This window comes from Macrotis lagotis, chromosome 1 (assembly GCF_037893015.1).
Source record: "Macrotis lagotis isolate mMagLag1 chromosome 1, bilby.v1.9.chrom.fasta, whole genome shotgun sequence".
Lineage (NCBI taxonomy): Eukaryota > Metazoa > Chordata > Mammalia > Peramelemorphia > Peramelidae > Macrotis > Macrotis lagotis.
This window is the reverse complement of record NC_133658.1, coordinates 183498472-183510940: the sequence shown is the minus strand read 5'-3', so window position 1 is coordinate 183510940 and position 12469 is coordinate 183498472. Positions and strand designations below refer to the sequence as shown.

The following is a 12469-nucleotide window of genomic DNA, read 5'->3' as shown; positions in this document are numbered from 1 at the left end:
TAGATAAATTCATAAAGGATAATCACCAAATTGGCAACATGAGTGATGAATTTTGAGGACATTGCAACTCATGAAGGACATTTACAAAGATATGAGAAGTTGCAATTTTCATTGGTACAACAATTATTTACTCTGATGAATTAAAAAAATGCAATTTAAAGTATTTAAATAGTTTATGTATCACAAGTCTGAATATGTGCATTCATAGTTTTTTCAATATTAATAATCATAGTAACAGTAATGGCTAGGTTTTATATAGTGCCTCAAGGTTTGCAAAATGCTTTACAAATGCCTCATTTTATGTTTCTAACAACCCTGAGAGGTAGGTACTATTTTTATTTCTTTTTACAGTTGGAGAAATTGAAACAAAAAAGTTTTTTTTTTTTTAAATAAAAAGAGTCACGTAGCCAGTAAGTATCCAAGGCCAGACTTGAACTTGGGTCTGACTGAATTCAGGTTCAGAGCTTGATTCATTGTGCTACTTAATTACCTAAATATAAAGTGGGCAACATTCATTTTAGCTTTATAAAGTAAAGTATTCTGAAGATTTACTTCCATTCATATCAGTTTAACATTTATTTTTTGAGAGTTCTTGTGGCATAATGGGGAATGTATAGGACTGAGAGCCTGGAAAATCTAGACTTACAACCTGACTCTTAACACTTACTAGCTGTGTGAACCAATGCAAAAAGTCATTTCATCTGTAAGGGGCTTAGTTCCTTCATCTCTAAGATGAAATAAAGGATCTTGTTTGGGCCTCACCCTTGAAAATTTGGATTCAAATTTTTTTTCTAACCCAAAGTAGATATGTAACTCAGTGCAGGTCACTATCCCTAATCAATTTTAAAACTATACATTTCAGAAATTGTAGGTCTTCTTTGGTAGTAGGAACTTCTATAATAGCTGTTAAATATATTAATGAAATTATGAGTCTAAGTCTCCTTTTCCTCTTGAAAAACTTCATCTATAGTCCCTATATTGGGTTGATTAGGACATTCAAATGCCTAGTGGTGTACAGACTTTGTAGGATTTTTTTTTTTGCTGTCAATTATTATCATGTTCATGCTAACATCACAATTAGTTTGAATTCCTAGAATATATACTGGGGTAATAATTCACAGAAAGCTATCCAGGAGCATGCTGACTTTTGGGAATGACAGGATTGGGATTAAAAATTGCCTGTGGATTATCTATGAAGAGCATAACCTTCAGGGGTAAATGATATATGTTTGAGTACATTAGTAATGTATGATGTGCTGATGAAAAAAATAGTCAAAACACCAGTATAATAATAAAACAATAATTTAAATATACTAATATGTAAATATAATAAAAACATTTAAAATAAAAATAAAATATAATTAATTTTCTAAATTATTATAAATTACAAGATCATTATAAAATATAATGGCTGTTTATATTAATAAACATAAAATCACCTTTTCTTTCTCTCTCTTCTGTACCACTTGAAATGATTTTTGTTGAATCTGTCTTTTTAATGTTCAGACTTGGCTATGCAGTTGAACTTGGGAATGTATGAATACAATGGGAAAAGTGGTTATAGACTAAAGCCAGAATTTATGAGACGACCAGACAAACATTTTGATCCATTTACTGAAGGTATCGTGGATGGTATTGTAGCCAATACTTTATCTGTTAAGGTATGTAAGTATGGATTATAAAATCACTTTACAAAAATATGGCATTTTGTCATGAACTCTAAACTTATGCTCTTAAACTGGTTTCTATCCTACTCTCAATCCACCAAAATAGAGTAAAAGATAGGCATAACCAACATAGCTGTCAATCTTTCTCATTTATGTGAATATACTTCAAATAAATGAACTATATTTAAAAAGACATTTTGGAATATGTGTAAAACAAAATAATACTATTGGTAATAGTCTTTTAAATTATAAATATATTCAGTGTTGGATTATAAAGAAAATATTCCCATCATAATATTTATTAGAAACATTAAATAAAAAGTATTTTTCCTTGTGTATTTGCATTTTAGGATTTGGTCTAGCATCACGGGATTTTTAAAGAGAATTGTAATAACTTCAAGCAAAACTAGTGCTATGTAATTAACATTGAGAACTTATTTCCCATGCCATTTTAGCATTCTTTCTTTTGTCTTTATGATCTGACATAGCTAGGTAATAAAACTGTAGAAAATAAATTTCAATGCCTAAATTGGGAATGCATTTTTTAATACCGACCACTTCAGAAGATTTTTGCAAGTTGCCTGATAATATTACTAGAAATTCCATTACATTTTTAAAAGTAAAATTCTTTGCTATTCTTCTATACTATCTGAAACAGAAATATGTAAATAGTTTATTTATGATAAAAGCAAATATAAGAGTCTTCAAAAGTGGCTAAAATATTTTGAAGAATTGTATGAAATAGAATTTAAGAGAAGAAGCTTGTTTGAGATTTAAAATTGGTGTACATCACCTCTACAGAAGAAAATACATACTAGAGTTCTTGAATTCTTTCTTTCTATATAAACAACATTACAAATGCTCATTACTATGCTTAAAAATGTAGTGCTCATTTCAGTAGTAATAAATTTCTATTACTTGGATTCATGAAATAAAGAAATTTCAATTTATTTTTCTAGTCACCTTGATTCTGCATTCATCCACATTCATGCAATATTTATACTAGAGTTACTGTAGTTATTCATTTAATATACATTGATGGTAGTGAATAATTTTCTAAGGAATTAAAACTATTTTTCATTAAGTTCACTCTATTCCAATGGTTCTTAGCTTTTCTGTTCCCTAGGTATAAAGGTATAAAGGGATATAGGTATAAAGCCTTTTCCTAAGAAATTATCACATCATAAGAAAGGGTCTGAGAATCTGGGGTATGGCATATGTGACATGAGAATTCAAACAGTTATGAAAAACAAATGAACAAGTTGAATTTCTTTCTTAAAAAGGGGAGGGAGGGATGAGAGATGGAGAGGAGAGAGAGAGAGAGAGAGAGAGAGAGAGAGAGAGAGAGAGAGAGAGAGAGAGAGAGAGAGAGAGAGAAGGAGAAGACAGGGAGAGAATGAGACAGAGAAAGAGAGACAGAAAGAGACAGACATAGAAAGAGAATGGGACAGAGAGAGAGAGAGAGAGAGAAAAGAGACATAGTCAGAGAGCCAGAAGGAGACAGAAACAGAGACAGAGACAGAAGGAGACAGAGATAAAAACAGACAGAGAGAACATAGCAATCAAAGTGTGAAATCAGAAATGTTTTTGGTTTCTTCTCTCTGCTCGGTACATTAGCTATTAGTCTTGAGAAAACAATTGCAAGACTGGTAATGCAAATAGGTTTGTACTGGCACAAAGTAATTCAGAGTTGAAGATTCAAGAATAATACTAGATATCAATTTTCTTTCCATTCTTGTGAAAGCACTCATGCAATTCTTATATAACTTCCTCTTACACAATTATTCATTCAGACTTCAAGTTTTGTTTGACATTAATTCTTGTCCCTGGAACTTGAATTTATGTACTTTCAGGAAAAATAATCATTTCTTGGAATTTCTCAACTTTTCAGGATCTAGAACCTTAGAGGACTTCTAGATCTTGTCACTAAACAGGAACAACAATTTTTTTTTCTTCCTAGATCATTTCGGGTCAGTTTCTTTCTGACAAAAAAGTTGGGACTTATGTAGAAATAGATATGTTTGGCTTACCAGTGGACACCAGGAGAAAAGCCTTTAAAACCAAGACATCTCAAGGAAATGCTGTAAATCCAGTCTGGGAAGAAGAACCCATAGTGTTCAAGAAGGTTAGTTTAGCTATTTTTTTAACTTTGGTTTTGTCAAGAAAATAGTTCCCTGAGCACATTGACCTATTTATGAAACACAATGAAAAGTCCTTTTTTTCTTGTTGAGGTCAGCTGGGTAGCGCAGTAAGTAAAATACACAGGACTGATCTTCCTGAGTTCAAATATGGCCTTAGCCATCTACTATTTGTGATCCTGGGCAAGTCACTTAACCCAGTTTGCCTCAGTTTTCCCCCCTGTAAAATGATCTGGGCAAGGAAATGATGTTTGTCCTTTCTTGAAGAAGACTATGATGACCTCAGAGAGGTGATGTCTTAAACATATGAAGTGGATTGGGGAGGAGGGTGGGGAGGCTGTGCTAAATTACCAGCCTCACTTTCTCCTCCAGTCATCTGAGTCTAGCAGCCAGATTTGAATTAGGCCCCTGGAGGTGGTCCTGGATGTGAGATAATCAGAGTTGAGTGACTTGCTCAAGGTCACACAGCTAGTGAAGTGTCAAAGGCCAGATTTAAATTCCCATCCTCCAGATTTCAAGATCTGTGCTTTATCCACTACATCACATAGCCCTTTTGGGGATGGAAATATCTTTACCAAGAAAACCCCAAATGGAATCTTGAAGAGTCAGGCTCACAACTGAAAACAACTGAACTCATGGTTATTAAGTGTCTGAAGTCTTGATTTGCACTCAGACTTTCCTGATTCCAGACACAATACTCTATGTATTGTTGCCATCTCCTACACAATATACTAATTTATGTGTTTTGATTATGATAAATAGGTGGAAATTATGGAAGATAGGAACCCTGGCAAGAGGGAACTTGAGCTAGTGGGAAAAAAGAGAAGGAAATCTGAGTTTCTGGGTTTCTGCTTTTCACAAAGACTAATTGTGTGACTGAAGGCAGTTCTGTCAGGCTGTAAATTACAGATGAGTATCAGGTTTGATTGAAAAAAAACAGGAGTTTCCCTGTGCTTATAAAATTACAGTTTCTGAACAAAAAGAAAAATAAGGTCCCTAGAAGAAGTTAGCATGCCCTTTTTAAAAGGAGGTTAATTAAAATCAAAACCTTAGAGTCTACTAATTATATTAATAGCTCACTTTTATATAATGCTTTAGAACTTGTATGTATTATCATTGATCCTCATGTCAACCCTGTAAGATAAATGCTATTGTTATCCTCACTTTTCAGATAAGGAAACTGAGGCTCAGAGAGGAGATTTGTATGGGTTCATACAGCAAGTGAGGCAGTATCTAGGTTGTGCAATGGCACCAGCCCTAGAGTCAAGAGTTGCTGAATTCAAATCCAGCCTCAGATACTTGACACTTACTAGCTGTGTGACCTTGGACAAGTCACTTCACTTTGCCTCACATTCAGGACCATATCCAATGGTCCAGATTCACATCTTACCACTGGAAAAAGATGACTCTGGAAGAGAACATGTAACTGGTGACCTAGCACAGCACCTCCCTGATGTTATGGTCTTCTTCTAGAACATCATCACTATCATCTACCTGCAAATCTTTAATGATGTCTAATTTGATTGTATTCTGCTTTGACAGCTACATTAGTACATGTGATTGGATACTCCACTCTACATCTGTTATTGCCCAAATAGCATTTCAAAAGACTCTTTTCCACCTCCAGTTCAGTGAAGTCTTTATTTTAATATTCTTTGCCCTAGTGACTATTATATATCTGGAACATAGCAGCCATTGATAAGTACTTTTTGATTAGTTGATTTATTTCAAGGAGTTTAAGTTATGTATTGTTAGCTTACATGTTTCTGCACTTGACCTTGTCTATCCAAAGAAACTATTTCTCTAATAAACGGAAGCCAGGATGGGCATTCTGAAGATTGTTGCAAAAAAAAAAAAATTCCTGTGAGAGCCAGATAAAACAAAGCAGCCCAATGTCCACAGCAATGCATTCATTTAAATTTCAGCTTTTCATAATATTTCCCCAGAAAACACATTCTCTGTTCTCAATCATTTTTTAAAAATTGACTAGAGCAAGAGAAATGTTTGAAAGGTTTCCTCAGTAGTAACAGTGTGCCCTTTCCAAACATCAAAGTGCCTACAAGAAGAAGAAACATTATTTAAGTCATGATCAGTCATCATTGTTTCTAATGTCATCATATCTATTTATTTGTCTATAAACTCTGCAACCTTAAGGCAATTGGACTAAGGCTAGAGTCACACTCATTTGCCCCCACATTATTCAGTCAGTGCTTTATTGCAATCTTAGTTATAGTGATAACCTCCAAAGTTGTTTGAGATTAAATTGATGACTGAGTTCCAGCATGGCAGGGTGTATGTTACATGTGAAGGCATGCTGTATTAGAATCCGAAGATCTGAGTTCCAATCTCAGCTTTGCTACTGCCCATGTATCTCAGGGAAGTCACTTTATGTCTGTTGTAAGATCAGGAGATTGAATGAGATGTCTCAGAAAATCCTTTAAACTAAAATTTATGATAAGTTTATCTACCTAAAACTTCCTAAATGCTCTTCCAACCAACCACAAAAATAAATAATTGGAAAATGAAGGCCTATCACTCTTTTTTCTTTACACACACACACACACACACACACACACACACACACATATATACATACATTATTTTTCCACCTGCTATAAAGGAAAATTTAAAAATCTCTGCTTAACATCATTATCTTCCTTCTTTCATTTTTCTCCTTTCTTATTTAATTGGTTGAAAATTTGAATTTGGTAGAACAAAAAATGTTGTTCAAACATGCTGTAATTTTCTAATGGAAATTGATGATCAATGTCCTATATGTTTTTTAGGTTGTTCTACCTTCTCTAGCATGTTTAAGGATAGCAGCATATGAAGAAGGAGGTAAATTTATTGGTCATCGGATATTGCCTGTACAAGCAATTCGACCAGGTAAAATTACTATAATGAGAAGTGCTGCATTGCAATCGGACTAGAAATTCATGAGTATATTATTTTGTTATTTACATGACTTAGTAGCATAGTTAAGATATTAATTTTATTTGGTGATTCCTAAGTAATTTTCATGTGAAAATTATAAGTGGAAAGAATTTGGGACACTTTTACACTGTCTTATTATATATATTATATTATTATTTTTATTTATTATTTTTTTATTACTTATTTTTCCAATTATATGTAAAGCTAATTTTCAATATTCATTTTTGTAAAGTTTTCTCCTTCTCACCCTTCCTTTCCCTTCCCCCAGGATAGCAAGATTACTGATATAGGTTATAGAAGTATAATTGTGTTATCCATATTTCTTTATTTCAATCACATCATGAAAGAAGAATCAGAACAAAAAGGGAAAATCACAAGAGGGTAAAAGCAAAAAACCCAAATGTGAGTTGTGTTAATGAGAAGAAAAGACCCAATTTCAGCCAGTCTACAAAAAAATTATAAAGTGCTTACTATATTTGTGGTCCTGTGCTAAATGTTAGGGTGCAAAGAAAGGCCAAAAAAAAGTGTCCCTATCCTCAAAGAGTTGACTTTCTAATGAGGGAGACAATTCTTAAATAATTAGACATGTAGAAGATATATGCCCAATAGATGAAAATAATCCTGGGTGGGGGGAGAAGTTATCAGAAGTCAGGGGACCAGGAAGACTTTTCTAAGAATGTTTAGACAACATGTGATATTTATATATTAGAACAAATAAAGGCACAGATAGTGAATTTGAAGTATTCTTTTTATTTTCACTTTCCAGGCTATCACTACATTTGTCTGAGGAATGAAAGGAATCAGCCTTTGATGCTTCCAGCTGTCTTTGTATACATAGAAGTGAAAGACTATGTGCCAGATACTTATGCAGGTAAACAAATATAATACTGAATTTATTTATTTGAATTTACAATTTAATATATGTTGATGCCAAAAATTATTGATTCCAACTTAGTTAATATGATTTGGGGCCATTTCCTTAAGATGGCTAGATATGAGATACTATAATAGGCCCCAAATGTAGATAAGGCGAGTTATTTTTAGTAATTCATACACTCTATATTGGGAGATAGGAGGGACAGTAGATAGTGTAACAGATGTTGGTTCAAATCTGTTCTCAAACACTAACTAGTGTGTGGTCCTGGGTAAGTCATTTAACCTTGTTTGCCTCATCTGAAATGAGCTGGAGAAGTAAATGGCAAACCATTACAGTATCTCTGCTAAGAAAACCCCTAATGGGATCATGAAAAGTCAGACACATCTGAAACAGACTGCTATACTGAGTAGATTCAGTCCCTGGAGTCCTCGAACCAATGCTGCCTTCTACCCTGCTCCCCTATTAGAAGCAATCAAATAAAGTGGGGGAGTTCTGTGGAGACCTCTCTAAGCATTTTAGAGTCACAACCCAGGAGGTCCGTATAGACCTAGAATAAAGGAACAACAGTCCAAGGGCAGTGCTTAGGTAAAGCATTTAGGGGGAAGTCAGCGATCAGATTCCCAAGTACTTCCAGCCTGAAAATGTCATTTTAGAGGGATATTTTCATTTGAAATATTTGTCTCAAAGCCTGATACCGGCTCAGATACTAATTTGAGAATTTCCCTTCTCTTATTAAATTGATAAGACCTTCTAAGTAACTGAATTGGAAAACTCCAAGAAGATTTCAGGAAATTGGCATCTTACCCACGACTATACATATATTTTATTGAACATTTTTGCTAGATAGCTTTTTTTTTATGGTGATTCAACATCACATTTTGTTTTCATGAAATTACTTGAAGAGGCAACATGATATAATGGATCAAGAACTGACCTCAAAGCCAGGAAGACCTGAATTCAATCCTCTCAGATGCACACTGACTGTGTGGCCTTGGGCTAGTCACCTAACATCTCAGAGCCCTAAGAATATTTCTAAGTTATCGTTTGTAGACAAATTCATGATTTGTCTTGGCAGAGGAAGCTTCTCATCAGGAACTCTTTGAATCTGATGAAATCACAGATCCAAATCAATACCTAATGAAATTATTTAATCCAGCACATAAATGTAGATTTGTCATAGAATCTCAGACCTTCTTGGAATCTAAAAGTTTTATTTTATAATTCAGAAAATTTATTAAATGGCTTTGAGTTACTTATATTTCCTCTCCAGTTTGATCTTCTAAAGAGCTGATTCATCATGAGGATCCATTTAGAAAATGGAAATCAAATGTTTAGGCCTTTTTTCCTATAAATCAGAATAATGAACCATAGCAGTTATGCATTTTATTTGATTTATGCCAATAGCCAGTTACTATCTTAAATATGTGCGTATCTATTACCAAGATTGAATGACCTTCCATTCTAATCTTATATCAGTGTAAAAATATGAAACTACTTTTATACTGTCAAGTTAATTACTTATGTTATAGTTTAGAAATGAGAATTTTTTCTTCTATTTGAAGAAATCTATCAATAAATATTAATGCTATCTAGTATTTTAAGGTAGAATTGCAAAATAGTTTTTTTTAATTAAGAACAGAACCTAAAATTTGAAAATATAGGAAAAACTTATTAAATAAAATTTAAGTCACATAGTTCTACATAAAGAAAAATACAGGTAGTGCGGGGAGAGTTGGAGAGGAAGTGGAAAAAAGAGGAAAAACTGTAAAATGAGAGAGAGAAGATTCAGATGTGTACTGGAAGAGATCTGAAGATATGGATTTTGTTCCATTCCTGTAAGGTTAGAGGATCATCTTCAGAATTCAAGACAATCAAGCTTCAAGACCTACCCCTAATATATATATTTATTATATAACTCTGCCAAGGAAGAGCTCTTCATAACTTCAGATAGCATTCTAAGGCTATAAGTTGTAAGATAATTATCTATCTGCATTTCTGTAGACATTTCCTTATGGGAATTTCCCAATCCTGATTAAATCACAGATTTGGTACAAAAATATGTGAATTTGGGTCTGGATTTCATAAGTTTAGGTATCCCTTCCCCAGTGCTGATTGCAAGATCTCTACTTGATGTAAAATTTAATTAATTTGCTGTGAAAAAAATTCTACAACCAGATAACCTTCTTTCTCATGATGAAACTTCCTTCTCTTTCTGAAACTTGGGCTGTTCATTGGAAAACAGTCTGTATCCTTTGAGAGTATAGTTGGACTTGAAGTACCAGTAGTTGAAGAGAAATTTCAGATTTTCCCCCTCTAATCACACTCCTTAAGAATTTAATTTCCTCTACACAAATGTAATAGGATTAGGAATTTAATGGGATTATTGTGTTTGAATATATCCACTTAGTATATCCACTTATATAAATATAAGTATATATGTCTACATTCATAAATATAAATAAGTAGATTTTTAATTCAACAGAAATTTGATCTGAAATGTTGCTTGATTTTCAGATGTAATTGAAGCATTGTCAAATCCTATTCGATATGTGAACCTGATGGAGCAAAGAGCTAAGCAGCTGGCAGCACTAACCCTCGAAGATGAAGAAGAAGTAAAGAAAGAGGCAAGAGAATGCTCTCAAATGCCCTTTAGATAAAACTGTTTGTCATGCCTAGTTACTGATTATATTAAAATAACCTAAGATCATTTATGAGAAAATATAAAAGCTAATCATCTGAATTTAAGCCATCATGGCTACAAAACAATATTCAAATAATTAACTCACTTCTCATCCTAAAGTTTCAGCATTTTGAAGACATTACTATTATCATCATCACCACCACCATTATTCTAGATAACTCTTATATAATACTTTCTATGTACCTTGCACTATCTTAATTTCATTTGTTCCTCACAACAATCTTGGAAGGCAGATACTCTTTCGATCCTTATTTTACATATGGGGAAATTGATAACTTGGCAAGATTACATAGCTAGGCCATATTTGAACTAGGGTCTTTTTAACTCCAGATCCAGTGTTCTATCCACTGTGCCACCTAACTGCCTCTGGGTATAAGTGTCTTGGATACTCTTTATTTTACAAATACATAGAAATTAATTTACCTCTCACCATATTTAAAAAAAAAAACTTAGACTGTTGAGTCCCTTTTCTGGACTCCCTCAATCTTTCCCCAGGCTAGCATCTTGTGAACAGTAACCATCACCATAACAAACTGTCCAATAGCATGTGACACCGTCGCTCTCAGCACAAGCGCAGCTAGTGTACAATTCACAGCCCTCTGCTGCTGGAGCAACGGCTGAGGTGCAGCTGGCTGTAGACTGGAAGGTGTGAGGTCTTTGGCAACAAGAAGTCTCTAAAGTTGCCTGTAGGTTTAGGGGTTTGGATCACACTTACCACACATAGCGCAGTCAGGCTGGCAGCAGCAGCCAAAAAGAACAGCAAGCAGGTTCTCCACATCCTGTTCATGACTCTGTTGTGGACTGCTACTGAGAAAGAAACTGTCCCCTGCGACACTGCCTACGAAATTTTACTTCTTGTTGGCTCCTCAATGCTAAATACTTAATTGTTTCTTCTCACTTTGGCTTTCCTTACTTCTGCTGGTTCCTTACTGCTGAAAACTTTCTTGTCTTCTCACTTTCTCTTTACACCTCTTTGTTCCAACTTAAAATCAACCCCTGGTAATACATCCTGTTACCTTCTGGAATCCTCTGCTCTGAGATGTTTACCTGGTTCCTCTTTTTTTCTATCTTCTGTATCCTTATATCGGACTTTACTCATTCTCTTCCTTCTTGTCTCTGTATGGGTGCCATGTATTGAGTCCCTGTTCAGGTGCCCATGTTGAGTCTCTTTTCTGGACTCTTATGTTAAGTCCCCTTTCTGGACTCTCTCAATCTTTCTCCAGGCAAATGTTGGAGGGGGCAGGAGACAAGGAATACAAGGATGACAAGTTCTCCCTTTACACCAAGGTCTCTATTTATTGAACCAAATACCAGTGCTTAAATACCTCCCCAGTCTTTAATCCACTCCCACTCCTGTGGCACTTACAACAGTCCCTATCATTAGACATTGAATTTTTTTTGTGACAAACATTTTGGAGATAAAATAGCCAAATTTTAGTGTTTGAAAGGGACCTCTCATCAGCCTCCTAGTCCAATTCATGCTTGCAAAGAAGCACAAACTGTTGCATACCTCATTAGTGGTCTTACAGGATCTACTTGAAGACATTCTATGAGGGGGAACCTACAACCAATGAAAGTAGTCCATTTCACTTTGGTACAGCTCTAATTGTTAGAAAGTACTTCCTGATATCAAGGTAATATTTGCCTCTATAGAGCTTTCATTGCTCTTTATTGCTTCTCCCCCCCCCCCCACCAGAGTACCAAAAAACAAAACAAAACAAAACAAATGCAAGCCATTCTTCTACATGATTGCCCTTTGGATACTTCAAAGATAACTATCATGTGACCCCTGAGTTTTCTATTCTCCAGGCTAACCCTATTCAGTTCCTCCTTAATTATCCTGTTTGTTCACAAATGGACACTGGCCAGGTTATCAATTCATTTTCCAATCTATGCACACAGAACTGAGCAGTATTCCAGATGAGATCTGACCAGGGAAGGGTATGATGGATTGTTATCTTCTTTTTCCTGGAAAATATGTTTTTTTAAAAGCGGCCCAAGATTGAATTGGCATTTTTTTTTTATTGAGCATTAAATTCAACAAGGCCTGAAGATCTTTTTCAGATGATAAACTTAACTGGCCTCTCTGAGCTGTTTCTGTTGAATTTCACCATATTATATTCAGCCCAGGGCTCTAGGCTTTCAGGGTTTT

General features: G+C 34.5%; 1 protein-coding gene across 1 annotated transcript in view; it reads left to right on the top strand.

The window, feature by feature from the left end:
• Positions 1-12469, top strand: part of PLCB1 (phospholipase C beta 1) — a 964239-nt gene that overhangs the window by 777471 nt on the left and 174299 nt on the right. Inside the window, exons 19-23 of the mRNA XM_074209479.1 lie at positions 1507-1661; positions 3628-3792; positions 6592-6691; positions 7506-7610; positions 10131-10240. Of these exons, the coding sequence (XP_074065580.1) occupies positions 1507-1661; positions 3628-3792; positions 6592-6691; positions 7506-7610; positions 10131-10240 (635 nt within the window). The remainder of the gene's footprint in view (positions 1-1506; positions 1662-3627; positions 3793-6591; positions 6692-7505; positions 7611-10130; positions 10241-12469) is intronic.